General features: G+C 42.3%; 1 protein-coding gene across 4 annotated transcripts in view; it reads right to left on the bottom strand.

Moving 5' to 3' along the window:
* The window catches only part of myo3a (myosin IIIA), a 60,185-nt gene that overhangs the window by 27,893 nt on the left and 16,451 nt on the right, over window positions 1–15,841 (bottom strand). For all 4 annotated transcript variants that reach the window (XM_084340573.1, XM_084340574.1, XM_084340575.1 and 1 more), the window contains exons 4-7: window positions 12,951–13,055; window positions 12,683–12,782; window positions 6,966–7,042; window positions 3,433–3,578 (exon numbers count right to left, since the gene is read on the bottom strand). In XM_084340573.1, coding sequence (XP_084196699.1) covers window positions 3,433–3,578; window positions 6,966–7,042; window positions 12,683–12,782; window positions 12,951–13,055 — 428 coding nt within the window. The remainder of the gene's footprint in view (window positions 1–3,432; window positions 3,579–6,965; window positions 7,043–12,682; window positions 12,783–12,950; window positions 13,056–15,841) is intronic.

The following is a 15,841-nucleotide window of genomic DNA, read 5'->3' as shown; positions in this document are numbered from 1 at the left end:
TCAGTAGCATTGGATGTCAAATATGTAAGCAGATCTTAAAAGCTTAACGTTTAGACAGGCTTACTCTGTTCAAGGGGTCAAGGCCTTACACCCGACAAACAACTGAGCTAATTGGCTGTAATTCCTTCTTCTTCTTTAAGTACCTTTTTTTACAAGAGGGTTCCTGGCAAGTGGTGGGAAGTCAACGCTGCCTGCTAATACACTGGGGCCTCTTACACGACGGCTCTGACAGCGACGGATCGGTCTAATGAGAGGGCATACATCTCCTGTTTATCACCAAACACACCCGTTATAGACACCGTCTAAAAACCGTCCTGCTAATGCTGCGACTATTAAAGTGTTTTTATCTGGAAGACCAGCGCAGTCTCGCAGAGACTTAAATTAAACGACTATTTTGAGTTTCTCATTCCCCGGTTACAAATATGGGAGCGTCTTTTGATTTTAATATCCGGTAAATTTTGTCCTGCAAGGCACGGTGAGGCAAATCTTCTATTTTGCACATAATAAAGGATAAATGCTTAAATCCTTTTACTTGTACATAATTAGAAGAGCAGTTTTAGTCTTTATCTGCTTCAGAATGTGACGCTTTGAGCCTGGATTTGACTTTAGGACTGTCATCTCAGTCCCGTCCTGTTTTTCTCTGTTTCTGTCTTTTATTTAAGGGACAGACGGAAAGACAGAGAAAATCTGACTTGTGCTTGAGAATAAACTGTCGCCACGTCTTTCTTTTTTTGGGTTTAGGTTTATGTGTTGAATGTTCAAAAGAAGGAAGGTTATATAATGCTATATTATAACAAACTAGCTTTCTAGCTAGACGACCAACTAATGAACTACTAACTGTTGGTTTGCATCAATTTTCTTTAAGGTTAGGCCTTATTCCAATAGGTGGCTAGTAGGCAATGACGTCACTGTGTCACCGAAGCCCAGCTAGCTAACTGACTAACTTAAAAACTAACTGACGATTAGCGTTAACTGACATCAATTTCTTTCAGAACAACAACAGAAGTCAGCTTGGGTGAGTTAACTGTGTGACCAAACCCCAGCCAGCTAGCGAACTGACTCGCTAACTAACTGCTAGCTGCCTAACTTGCCTTCATAAGCTAGAGCTACAGTAGCTAGATAACTGTCTGACAACTGATGAACTGCTAACAAATTAGCAACTTCAATTTCCTTTAGACCAAAAACCCAAATAGTATAACTTCACTGTCTGACAAAAGCTGAGTTAGCTATCTGGTGGACTAACTTACATACAAACTGACCGGTTACCTGACTAAATAGCAATTAGGTAACGCACTTTCCTAAATAATCCGTTAGCGTTAGCTTGCACGACATTATTAAGTAACTACATCCTAGCTAACTAGCTAACTGACCAGCTAACCATCTAGCAAACCAACTGCTAGCTGCCAAACCTCAAAATTCAGATCAAACCCTTCAGCCGATACCAATTTGCCCCTTAGGAGCATGTGGAGCTGCACCTGGTAATGGTGCCTGCGGTTACAATCGACAGCATCGACCACCAGGAAGGTAACATTTGCTGCAGGAATGGGACTGTGTATTATATGGCACCATATATACACATATATGGTGCAATTCCAGGTACAAGCTATGCTACAAATAGCTGCACTGAAGGATGACAAATGTATTCGGGCATTGTGGAAAACACATCAAAATGAATGTCCTTGATGATCTTCTGTTTGTACACACTACAGCTGAAGTCAGCCTGAATTAAATAAGACGTGGTGCGGCTGATCCGGCGCCTGCAGCACGGCTTTTTCTGAGACTAGCCTGACGAATGAACCCAGAGTCATGAGAGCAGGGACGTGAGGAGTGCGAACAGACAGCCTGAAGCTCTGGCTGCAGCAGTCACATAGATTCTGGGAAAGCTGCGTGATGGCTCCTGTGGAGCACGACCCCCGCAGCAAACACACAGGACGGCCACGACACAGGAGTGTGTATCTGACGTGTGTCTGCGTGTGTGTGTGTGTGTGCAGGAGCGCACTGTCTGGGGGCAGCGATGGACAAAGTGCTGTGCCGTTGAGATGACAGAGACGGTAAGTGCTTATGCAGCTCTCACACTGGAATCAGGAGACGATAAACAATTACTTTTCACCTTCAGCCCACAATGCGCGGAGATGAGAAAAGGCTGCGGCCTCCCCCACAGGATGTATGGGATCAGTGCCGGGAGGGGAGGGGTTTATGGATAAGTCCCTGTGAGCTGAAAAAAGCCATTTGAAATAAAGAAGACTGTACTTTGTGTGGTGACATCTCAGTACAGAGAAGCAGGAGGCGGCTTTTCCGGATTGCAGTGCTGCAAACGACTGTGCATTACCCTGTCTCTACATCGTCACAGGCTGCGTCACAGAAGATTGTGTGAGTTCAGTCTTTTTGCAGGCCTTCAGCAGACAGTACCAGCGATCTACTGTTGGAAAATGTGTCTATTAAATGGTGGATAAAGTATTAATCTGTCAAAATAGTTACTGGCTCCAGCTTTTTACACTGTGTACCACTTCAGACAATATCAGGCTGTCCGAGTACCTCCTCATACCTCCTTCCTGTTCTGCAGCTAACATTAGCAGGTGCCACGAACGCTTCAGTTTCAACAGGGATGCACTCTTGACATCACAGTTTGAGTGTTGCTGGTAATTTATCATGGCCGACATACGCCTGCGTGACGTGCATGAACAAGAGTTTGTATCAGACTGAAACAAAAAACAATAATAACAGAAATGAGTTATATTTCATTATCAAAATATATTTCTGGGATTCAAAGAGAAAGTCACCGATACGAATAGTACTTAAGTAGAAGTGTTAAAGTATCTCATATTAAATGTAAATGCTGAGAAAATGTCCTGTTATTCTGTCAGCTTGGTGTAAATTCCAGCTCGACGCCGACACATAATGTCTGTTCACAGATAAATGAATGCTAACGCACCGCCTGTCCAGATTACTGTATAATACAGTACATGCCTGCTTTCACATTGTCAAAGGGAGCTTTTATTTCTCGGCCCATAAGTTGCAATTAAGAAGTCACCGTGTTTAAGTGCATTGGAGTGAAAAACATGCAGGATGTCAAACGGATAAAGACGCTGTTGTTCCTTCACTTTGACACAGTCATTAATCATTTGGCATCAAAACAAAGGAGATAGGAAATGCATGTTGTGAGTGATGAATGTGAAGAGGGTCGTTAGTGTCCCCAAACAATCAATCAGACTCATTTCCAAAGCATTCATAAGGCATAATATGAGCAACTGTAGGCTTTTAATTTAAATAAATCTAGTTTGTATTGAGGGCAGCACAGCGGCTAACGGGTTAGCATCACCAAAACAGACTAAAATGGACTGAAACAGTGGAATAAGCCTTAATCGATAGCAGCAGAGTCACAGCCCTCTGATAATGACTGTAGGCTGCAGTGTTGGTGTGATGCAGGCTCACCTGGGTATTTTGAACAGGGCTCTCATTGGGTGGAGGTCAGACAGGGGCGGGTCTCCATCTCCCAGCTCTATGGCGGTGATGCCGAGCGACCAGACATCACAGCGAGCGTCGTAGGTGGAGTCGAGCTGCTGCTCACATGCGATTACCTGCAGCAGAGAGAAGATAATGAAAACACCAACAGAAGCTACATACATGACTCAGTCAACAGTTAAACTTCAACAGTTAAAGCCAGTATCACACAAACAGTGTCCACGTGTCACTGTTGCACTTGGCCTCACCACTACTCAGTCTCTTTGGTGGTCAAGTTACTGATAACAAACATGCAAAGTCTGGTCACATTTTCAAAATAAAGGCACCAAAGCTACAGTCAATGAAATTAAAGTCAGTTAAATCTCGGTGAAAGGCCTTCGGATGAACTGCCCTCCAGACTTAGGCTTTCTGGCTCATCATATCACATTCATACGTTGTTTTCCTCATTATCGCCTCCTGCTGGCAGTGCACCTTCATGCGTGTCATGGCAAACTGTTACCCTCGCACGCTGACCTCTAGTGTATCGGCGGGTCTATCACACACTTTGATGTGACACTGGGCCGAACAGTTCAAACTGAACAAGTAGAAATTGCCCTCATGACTCCCTGAGCTCGAGATGAAAGGTCTTTTATCCTGTTATATAGTCGTACTGAGAGGGGACTCGAGTTATAAAGTTTGGTTTTACTTCCTTATTAGAGAGTCACACACACACATAAACACACACACACACACACACACACACACACACACACACACACACATACTATACACCTAACAAACATGTAGCAGGGCAATATGTAAATCAAAATATCAAAGGAACCTAATAAAGACTGTAGCAAAACTCAGACAGCTACAGTCTCATCATTATCTACTGTGAGCACATACACACACACACACACACACACACACACACACACACACACACACACACACACACACACACACACTCACAGTCTATCATCATTGTCCTGGGGGCAACATGGTACCCAATCAAACAACATGAATCATCTCTGAGTGGGAGGCATGTGTACACATAACCGCACACAAACACACACACACACACACACACACACACACACACACACACACACACACACACACACACACACACGCACACAGTCACCATTACTGTCGCTTGTCCGGAATCAATACGATTTATATTCCCAGCCGTCAATAGACATGTGCCGATGAACAGGGACAAGACAAGCAGACAAATCGTTACCAGATCACCAATAAGACAAGGTGCGTACCACACACACACACACACACACACACACACACACACACACACACATGCCCTCTCATTATTTTGTAATAACTCTACATTAAAAATAAAAATGTTTAATCAACTGTCCTGAAGACTTCTTTTGCCAAATAAGAAACTTTTAATGATCAAAAATGTACAAAGAAGCTGAAATATATTCTTAAACTAAGGCAATAAAAATGAAGCTCCTTCAAAATGAATAAACTTGTGTAAATGTGACAAAACTTACCCCACAACTCAAAGTTACACAACCAGCTCCTCTTTAGAAAGTGTCCGTATGAAAACAGTACTTCTTAAATCATCCAGAAATGTCGCCTTTAATGAGGAAACTCCCGCAAAAGTCAGCAAAAACCTTTCTTTTCTGGTTATAACAATACGGCAGATCCTTGTTTACAAACCGACTCCTTTCAAACCACAGAGCGTCTCCTGTCCAGCCCGGCTGCATCATCTTCTTACACAAATGAGATTAAAATCTTCCTGACAGGAAACAACATTCGTCGTATTCTGACGTTAAATTTGCACGGCATGCAAACCTCATGTAAAAGATTTTTATCTGAGGCCGTGCGAGGCTCCTCTGTGACACACATTTAAAAAACCAACGTACTGCGGAGTAAGTTTACCCATCGACCCTACAGAGGCTGCTAATGGTAATCTTGATCAGTGTTGAGCTTGAGTGTCCAGACGGGTGGTGATGGGACGCCACTACATGTTGAGGTGTTCCCTGAGGTGTTGTGGGTTCAGTTTGCTGAAATATAAATGAAAGGTGTCTGTTTGATAACCCCACACATGCCTCGGCCTTCACAGTTAATCATTTCTCTGCGCGGGAGAGACGTCTGCTGAGGTTAGGTTGTATTCCTACATCTAGGATGTCTGCTTTCTCTGGTATTTATCCTTGTTTTTCCATTGGTGTGCCACATTTTTTAATTTAAGTATCTACTTAACGATGCATCCTGGCAGCAAACAACTCGGGTGAGAGACTCGGGTGTGTTATGCAAGTAGCAGCTAATGTAGCCTACAGCCTAAAGCAGAGGTGAGGAGCCGGTCACTGACCCTAACCCTCCATGACGTCTGAACTCTTCCTGCACTGACAATAAAACATTGCTTTGGGTGTAAATCAGAATCCTGAGCTTTGTTATTCCTTTAGGAAACTGCGCCGTGCTTAACAGTTCGAAACAAGAGAGATATGACTAATCACCAACTGTTTGCATGATTTAGGTCAGACAATAGAAACAGACGTTACAAAGAAAAAGCACTGATCACTGTCACAACTCCACTTATATGAGTCAAGAGCAAAAACAAAAGCTAGGAGCCGACCTCACCTGACATTGTCATCGCACACACGGAGCTGTGACAGTTTTTTATTTTTCATTAGTAGGTTTATGTCTCAGTTTAAGTTCAGACCTAAAGCCTAAATGCAATGTTGAAATGACTCTTGCTCTACATGCAGTATTGACATTGTGTGATATAAAAATGATCTTAAACTTCTTCAGCTAGAAGTCGTCTACATTTAGCTGGAGGTATTCAGGGCTATATGAGAGCTAAAACATAAACACAGTGTTGAAACTGTGTCAAAGATGTTTAGTTTTAGTTTTATTATAATATGTGGGATGTCCGTCAGCGGAAAGATTTAATCGGATCAGAAAGATTTAATCGGATCGGACATATTACAATACAAATAATGGCTTGTGAAGGCGTGTGCCTCACAGTCATCCCGGTGTAAACATATAAACATGAACATATGCACCAATTTTCCCTTTTGCTTGACACGTTCATAGATATTTCATAGATACTGTCATAGATAGTTATGTAATCACACAATATCATTTGTTATTTTTCTAGTTTTTACTTTTATTTCAGTAAAATAAAATGCTTTTTCACATCTAGTTTCAGTTTTAAGTTTCAATGTATCCATAATAACCTTGCTCGTACACCACAGGAGAAAGTTACATTAACCTGCCATAAAGCCGGAGGACAGGAGGGTGTGACTGGTGTAAAGCGAGCAGTGTCTTATGAAGCCATTACTGTAAAGACAGTATATGAACTCTGGCGCGCTGGAGCTATGATTGGACGGGAAACGAATGACGGAGGCCGTCCATTCCATTTTTCTCCGTGCACATTGTGTTTGACAGTGTTATCTCTGTGATGATTATTAACTGTGGCCCACTGGGATCTGCTCCAGGCTAATGTAGTGGAAAGAGAGGAGGCTGCGGGGGCGTTTATAGGCCGGGTTTTACTGTACCTCAGGAGCCATCCAGAAGGGAGTTCCCACAGAGGTGTTCCTCCTCAGGCGGGTATTTGTCAGCTGGGCCGAGACACCTGCAGGGAGGAGAATACACACTTTAGACATCTTAGCCTCGCTCTCGGGACGTGCACTCAGCGGAGACGATTGGAAATAACTTCCTCGACGTGTTTTTTTCCAGACTTGGCTGGTAGAAGTGATGATCTGTGAAAAGGGAAACAGTGAACGGTAAACAGCGGGGCGCTGCTCTCGTCTGGCTCTGATAAAGCCGTCACTATAGTGACGAGGAGGAAAAAACAAAACACAAACACATGTACGCGCTCACGTGCACACAAAGCCATCAAGCTGTTTTTTTTTTTCTCCCCGTCGAATGATAGATGGCTTTGAATTACAAATTCTCGTGCGTCTGCAGGTGATTTTTTTCCGGGCATTTCAAGAACAACATTTGAATATAATTCAACTGTAAACAGGCTCTTGGCAGCTGGAGACAACGCTCAGCCTCTCTCAGAACAAGATATACACTTGATTTATTAGCTCACGCTACGCTTTATCTGCCTGTGTACAAAGAGGGTTGCGGGGATGGACAAATTCAGCAGAAAAAGGGAGAAAGAGAGAGCTTGTGTGTCCTGACAAGGAACATGCTGACCCACAATCGTGACTTCAGTCCAGTCCAGACCAATCAGTGTTAAGCCACACAGTGATGTGTCCCAGGGCCGGCTCTGCTGAAGCAGCAACCGCGGAAAAAAAAAAAGCAGAGCCCCCGAGACAAGAGCGGTGACCGACAAAACAAAAGGTGATCCAGTGCGGCTGCAATGCTTTCGTCTTGCACGATCATTTTTCTGTGCACGGTTTACACAACATACATGATTTTTCTAACAGCATCGGCAATTGTTTCCTGTAAAAGCTCATTATTATTGGCATACGGTACAGTTAATATCCCTGATGCTCTGTTGGTGCTGGTGGGTTGAGGCCAGGGGTGGAGATGAGCAGTGCAGAGGAAAAAATGTGGCAAACATCGAAAGGGATTAGAAACATGCAGGAGGGGAAATATGCATAAGGCTGACACACACACACACACACACACACACACACACACAGACGTCAGCAAACCACCTAACCACCGCACAGTAACACATCGGCACTGTAGACACAAACAAAACCACCTCAGTAAACCCACATTGATCCGATCAACCTCACGCCTCCACACACACACACACACGTCTGTTTCAACATACATGAGGTATACGAGTGTGTGAGGGTCCAGGAACACAATGAGGACCCTATTAAAGCTCTCACAGCGCCTCTCTTTCCGCTACATTAGCCCGGAGAGGAGCCTGGTGGGCCACACTTAATAATCATCACAGAGATAACGCCGTCAATTAGAATATTCATGAGAGCGCCGTGAACGAGCAGCGCCCCTCGCTCTTCCTCTGCTCTGTTTTTGGGTCCATCTCTTTGCTATTTTGTTTCTCTGCTGGTGATGAGTCACTGCGGGGGCTTTATCTCCTCAGCTGCTTAGTGCAGCGTGCACCCCTCCACATGAAAAACCATTAATGCCAGCGTGACGCAGTGCCAGCATGCAGCACAGAGGCGGGCACGAGTCGGGGCCCTTGTTTCCTCACCGCTTTCGTCACTCTGCGAGTTTTTATACACACAGGGGCTTATTTTTAAACTGCTGCTTCTTTTTTTCCCCCTCCTCTGATGACGTCACGACCAAAGTCTGATAGAAATTTAAACTCAGCGATGTTACAGAGATGCAAAGCAGCCATACAAAAGATGTTGGAGTCGTTCTTGTGCCTTTGGTTTCCACTGTGGAGCTAAATCCTTTGCATGCTGCAGAAAGTCTCAGTCGGCAGATGATAACAGAGTCTTAACCGCATCTTATCTGCTCGGTTTGCTGCCAAACTTCATCTCAGGTGAATAACACGGCACTTACTGAGTCATGGAAAGATGAGAAATTCAGATTATCGCGTTTAAATGCAAGTCGTGTGTATTTTATGGCTTCGAAACAGACTAAGTATCTACATCCATGTAAGCAGCCAGTCTTGGGAAGTAACTAGTTACATGTAACTGCGTTATGGAATTAAACTACAGAATAAGAGGAGAAAATGTAACTAGATTACAGTTACATCATGGGATTACATCCAATTATACTCTTTTTTACTAACACTCATTAAGACCGTAACATTCATTCTGCTGCCATATTTTTTGTGGAAGTCGGAAGTAGCAGAAAATGGAAATACTTAAGTAAAGTACCTCAAACTTGTACCTAAGTAAAGTACTTGAGTAAATGAACAAGGTAACATTCAATCACTGCTTATATTACATTATGTATTTTTAACAGGGTAGCTAATCTGTAATCTATTACATTTCAAAAGTAACCTTCCCATCACGGATAGCTCACACAGCTAACGTCAGCATGCTAACATCCTCCCGAGGACAATGCTAACATGCTGATGTTTAATGATGTTAGCATGCTAACATTTACTAATTAGCATTAAACACAAAGCACAACTGAGGATGAGGGTGTTTTTTCTTGAAAGTTCTTGGTCATAATATATTTCACCAGATCTACTTATTTCATGGTATTCCATTAGATATTTGTTGAGATATTTCAGTCTATTTAGTCGTTTATCTGTGACACGACAAAGATAAACACACCAGCATTGGACAAACTTTTTCATATCATATTATTACGCTGCTTCGTCTGACATTATTTAAGGTCATAAATCATTATAACGCTGCTGTTTCCATTCACAAAGAGAACGTTTCCTACTTTAATCTCTATCGCTCGACGCATTTGTTTTGAGCAGCAAGCGGAGCCGTGAGAGCAGATAGCGGTGAACGCATTCGGACGAGATAAGCTAACACGAAAGCTGAGACTGTTCGATGGTCCGGCTGCTTTACAACAATGACTCTCAGATCTAAAAAAAATAAAAATAAAGCAGTGATGATTTCTCGTTGATAATGCCACAACTTTAAGTGTAATTACTTCCTATCTGCTTTTTCAGGAGCGTCTCGCTAAGCGACGCGTTGAGCTGAGAGTTTAAACTTGTTGTTTTTTATGTAATGAATTTCTCCACAGACGCACCGACACAGATACTGTAACGCTCTTATCTTAAAGATTCATTAAAAGTTCAGCCAGAGAAACGATGAAGATAAGATGTTCTGAAGCAAACAAAATCTGAACATCACAACACAACAGAATGGTTAGATCTTGTTTGTGATGCCGCAATTTCATATTTTCAGGTGAGCAAGATCTTCTCGGAGACCTTCGAGCCCTGAATGAAACTACTGTAAGTATTTTAAACAATAACTAGATTATCTAATCCTTACAGATACTTGAACTAGACTCGGCCATTTTGACATTTCCCAGCAGGTATGAAACTGTCGCTCTTGTGAAGAGGGACTCATGGTGCATTACCTGTTAAGAGTCTTTCTCAATGACACGTTAAACAGCTCAAGTGGCTGTAGATGGACATACTGTGCAGACCATGATCTGATGATGCTGTCTCGCTTTTGCTTTTTACAGTGTACATACGCCAAAGTCAAGTTTTTTTTGGTGTTTGTCAGTCATCGTTTCAAAAGGAGCAGATTATGTATATGCAGTAATTTAATGACCAAAAGTCTGCTACTAACAACTGCTGATCACAATTTCCCAGAGTCCTGAGTGACATTTTCAAATTGCTCCTTTTGTCTGACCAACAGTGTAAATTACATTTGTTGTAAAAGTCCATCGATATACACACTAAAAATGTCACAGATCGCTGAATATATGCCTGGATTTAGTATTTGACCGTGATGTCACAGCTGATTTTCACTATACAGCAGCAAAAATGAGAGAACTATGAATCTGTGAACTCATGGACACGTTTGATCCACCGCTCATTTGGGAACATGGTGAATTACTGCATATTATTACTATTACTATTACTAGTTATACAATATTTACTTTTGGCTTTTTCTGTCACTTTGTTGAGGCAAACAAGAAGCCTGAAATTAGACCTTAAATGCCATAAAACAGAACAAGTGTTTGTTAGCATCAGGGGTCAGGATGTTTACTTTATATTTTACATGGTAATGCTGCACATTTCTTTTATTTGCTGTAGACGGTTGTGAAGACCATCAGCTAGCTTGTAAAAGTCGCAGTTGGAAAAAGGCCCATTGAGCAAATGTAAATGTTTCTGCGCTGACCATTAAAATTGTTAAAAAGATTTCAAAAGCCATCAGGACCCTCGACGAGGCTCTTATCACCAGATGTAGACATCTTTAAATATTCATGAGACATTTCGAAATGTGCAGTTTGTATTACATCTCTTAACTTTTTTAATTCCTAAAGAGCTCCAGGCTTTTCCTACTTCAAAACTGGTGAAACAAACAGGTGTTGAGAATCTCTGACAGCCATGTGAGCAGGAAGAAGCTGCTCTTAGGGCGACGGGTGGCCCGGCTCCATATTAGCTACTTCACATTCACATATCAAAGTGATCCCATTAATACCCCCTCCCCACCTCCCTCTTCCTTATATAAGAGCTGTGCACTTTGTGCTTCATGGTTAGAAAAAGGCTTTTAAGAGAAGCCCACAATTAGCAGACTAAATGCAAACCTACACACACGTCGAGTGGGGATTTTATTTGTAATGAAAACAGGCAGCTGGTTTTTCAGCCCCTGAAGAAAACAGGGGGGTGAGTCATCGCCCTCGAAATAGTCGGATTCACTTTGCCTATCGTGAGCCTTCGGTCCAAACAGCTCTGGCTGCGGTGCTCTGAGTGCCTCATTTGGTTATGAAAACCCAAAAAGCAAATCAGCGCAAACACGGGTGAATAGCAACAATGTCCGCAGAAACGTACGAGACCAGGGTGTAATGGAAAAGCGTAATCGTCTGCCACCTCGTCGGGTTGTGTGAACGTATTCCAGCCTCTCGAGGAAACTAATTAGCGGTACAATTTATTTGGCAAGCGGCTGAAGGTAATGGATTTGACCCTCTTCTGTTAAATAGAGCCATAACATGATTTTCACTGATTAGAGAGGGATGGTACAGAAAAGACACATTGTTAAAGGGACAGTTCACCCCAAAATCCCCCCAAAAAACAACATATTTTTCTTCTGACATCCTTTAAGATTGTTTTGGTGTGAGCTGCCGTAGAGATGTCTTCCATCTCTTCAACATAATGGGACAAGATGGCTTGCTGTGTTAAAAGTGCCCCAAAAAATACTCTACAGCAACGTCTCTTTGTTGAAATCACAACCTGGATCCTCTATTTTCTCTCAGCTGAAGCAAGAACATGTGCATCTACTTCAAGAGGCAACTTCTGGTAGCCAACGAGGAAGTGCCAAAAACTGCATCTCCTCGAACGGCCACTTGAGGCTCATTCCAGAAACGAGTCAGTCCCTATAAGACCTCATGTTAAACAGCCCAACTTCACAACACATATAGGTATATGGCCACCATTTTTTGTTTGCATGGTGCTAGATGCTAGCTTCCTCCTGCACAGTGATGTGGTTAGCGTGTAGTTCGGTAGAGAGAACGTAGTCCTTACATGAAACTGGGTTACACAAAGAGACATTTTGGGGGATATGGTGAGAAAAGACAGACATCTCTACACCAAAACAATGCGGATGGACAAGTTGCAGTGCGGGTGAGAGTTAATATACAGTATGTGTTTTTAATTTGGGGGCAACCCGTCCATTTAAAGTTCGACTTTTGCAAAAAAACGTACCAAAGTCAACGAGTTTGATCCCTCCATGCGTCGTCAACAGGATGTTGTTGCCCTTGACGTCTCGGTGGATGGTCTTGTTGATGTGCAGGTGCTGAAGGCCCTGCGCAGACAAAGTGGTTAATGGCCTTTTTTGTCTGACTAGCACCTGCCTTCAAAATGATCCCCTTTAAACCCCCTTTTCATCGAAGCAGCGTATTCAGCGGGAGGTCGTTCGATTGAGCTCTGCATTACAGCATTGTCTCCCGTCCTGCTCGTTCGAAAGGCTTACCATGAGGGCCTCGTGCAAGATGTACGCAATAATGGCTTCATCCATTCTGTCTCCTCTCTTCAGCATGCCTTTGGCCAGATCCGTCACAGAGCCGCCATTGCAGAGCTGCGACAGGAAAAAAAAGCCACAAAAGAAACGAGAATAATGAGAATAAGCTTGACATGAGTCAGCACTTATAGCTGAACTTATACAATATGATGAAATCTGTGGCATCTGAGATGTGCAGAGTTTCCAGCGGAGACACAGCAGAGGATGAAAACGTTTTGATCGTTAGATTTCACAGTGAGAGAAGAGATGCTGAACATAATTCTGTCAATCTTTAGCGGCTTATCTTTTTCTGAGGCAGCTTAGCGAGAGGTGAAAATCATGCCCGTGGGGGAGAATGTACATTTTTGCGTGCAGGGTTTAATCTACGCTGTGATGACTGAGCAGGGTAAATATTAAAACACGCACAAATCATCTTCAAATGAAGAACATCCTCTTACAATTTTAATACAATGACGATGTTTATGTTAGAAATTACACACCGATTATGAACAACCTTTCATGCTGGAGACAGAAAGTACCCAGATAAAATCAGCAGGAGCATTTCCTCCTCCTCATCGCAAAAAAAACATTTGATTTTGTGTGTTTATAGTTGTTTCTTTAGTACACAGCCTCTACTAGATATGGACTCCACTGTCAATAGCAATCCCTCTTGGAAAATTACAGAAAATTACCCAGGAGGTTGCCTTGGCAACAATAATAACCCTTAATTTGGGCCTTTCTTTGGGAGATGCCAGAGGTATACGGGAAAATAAAAAGCTCTGAGATGTCAATCACAGTGCTAGTGAAGATAAATTGTAGATCCTGCATATGAAAACAGTTTGTAAACACAGACCATGTCGCTCTGGGTGGTCGAATATATCATCCACCAGATGCATTAAAACGCACAAACGCATGCCACTTTTTCTCATTTTGCGTAAAGCAGGAAATTTTCCTTCACATCTTTTTATGTATTAAACACTTGTTCTTGTATAATTACACTAATTTCCTGCGCTTGTAAACTGAAAGCTTAATTAGGCGATAGACATGCAGCGGTGTGTGGTAATGTAGGATAAGAATCAGCCCCCTGCGGCGATTGCACTAAAGAGAGGTTACTGTTGAATAACTTATATAACACAGCATTAACAACAACCATAAGATTTGTTAGCTCGCACCTAAAATGACGGGGTATTGTACATAAAAGCACAGCATGGGGCTTATAGTGTAAAATATATTTTTCCTACACTGGTTAGGGAATCAGCATGCACCTATAATGCTGCATAACAGCACCAGACAGCAAAAATAATGATATAATTTTGTATTATTACTCTATAAATGTCTTCCCCTGCAGTCCTAACAAAAAAGTGCTGACTGGTTCAATACTAGCATCATAACACAGGCACAATATTTGCAGCTGCACACCCAAATCTACAAGTAAGCACCCATTTTGTCGTCTCATTATAGTTCCACCCACAGGGCTTGATTGCCTTTGTACATATTTTGTGTTTCTATGCTGCTTACTGCAGCTAATTGAGTTAACCACAGGGAGCTATAAATTGCTTTTCCCACTCTTAACTTACAGTGAACGCTATTAAAATTGATCAAAACACGACATTTAGTTGATTATAGTGACGTGAATGCAAAATATGGTCCTTACTGGTTGATCTAATGAGTCTTTTTTTGATTAATTATTAATGTTAAGTCAGAAAATAATGAACAAGGCTGGTCAGGATGACTCAGAGCCTAAGCCTATTAATAACCTCTAACCATAACCTCTTTCTTGTGAAACTTAAAATAAATACTAAAATATTCAACACAGATTATAAAACAAACAAACACATCAAAGGCCCCACACCTCTCCTACATATAAACTAGACTCCCAGTTTTTGTTGTTATTTTGTTTCTCTTTGTCGTTGTTTTGTATCGTTGTAGTCATTATAATCTCTTTGTAGTTGTTGTGTGTCTCTTTGTGGTTGTTTCACAAATTTTGAAGTAATTTTGTTTCTCTTTGAAGCTGATTCTTGTTTCTTTGTAGTCATTTTGTTTCACCTTGTAGTGGTTTTGTGTCTCATTGTGGTTGTTTGACATTTCTTTGTAGTCATTTTGGTTTTCTCCATAATGGTTTTGTTTCTCTTTGTAGTCATTTTGTCTTTCTCTGTAATGGTTTTGTGTCTCTTTGATGTTGTTTTGTGCCTCTTTTTGGTTGTTTTGCATCTTTTTGTGGTTGTTTTGAGTCTCTTTGCAGTCACTTTGTTTCTCTTTCTAGTTGTTTTGTGCCTCTAGCCATTTTGTGCCTCTTTGACATTGTTTTGTGTCTCTTTCTGGTTGTTCTGTGTCTCTTTGTCGTCAATCCTTTTGACTTTCCAACAAGATATGACAACAGTGACTCCCAACAGAAACTCACAGTCCCCCGCTTAAGTAATCCTTCTATACACTACATGGTAAGAGTGAAGCATGTGTTTGACCTTGAATAGGCGATGGCACAAGTTTTCAGCGCCGGGCCTCGTTTCTGTTTTCTATCCGTCTATCAATCTACCTATCCATCAGGAGCCCAGAGAGCCGCTGCAGGATAGATGGCATGTATCTCAGCTGCCACATGGGGAGCTTAATCACTCCTTCTCTCTACTATCAGACGTGCAGACAAACTGCAGTTAAGCATAGAATACCGCTGAGGCTTTCACAGACAGCGCAGCGCTCTGACAACGAGCCGCGCCTGACGTCAGTCCACATCAGCGCTGCCATATCACCTGTCATCATTAAATTACACCGGGCAGACAGACAAATCCATATTAATGAGAGGTCTGCTGCCCTAGATTTAGCACAGCTAAACGTTAGCGCTCTCACCTTAGCCACAGCGCCCACTTCCA

Source organism: Pagrus pagrus (assembly GCF_965226575.1).
Source record: "Pagrus pagrus genome assembly, chromosome: 20".
Taxonomy (NCBI): domain Eukaryota; kingdom Metazoa; phylum Chordata; class Actinopteri; order Spariformes; family Sparidae; genus Pagrus; species Pagrus pagrus.
Note: the sequence above shows the minus strand (reverse complement) of the source record. Positions and strands in the feature narration are given on the sequence as shown.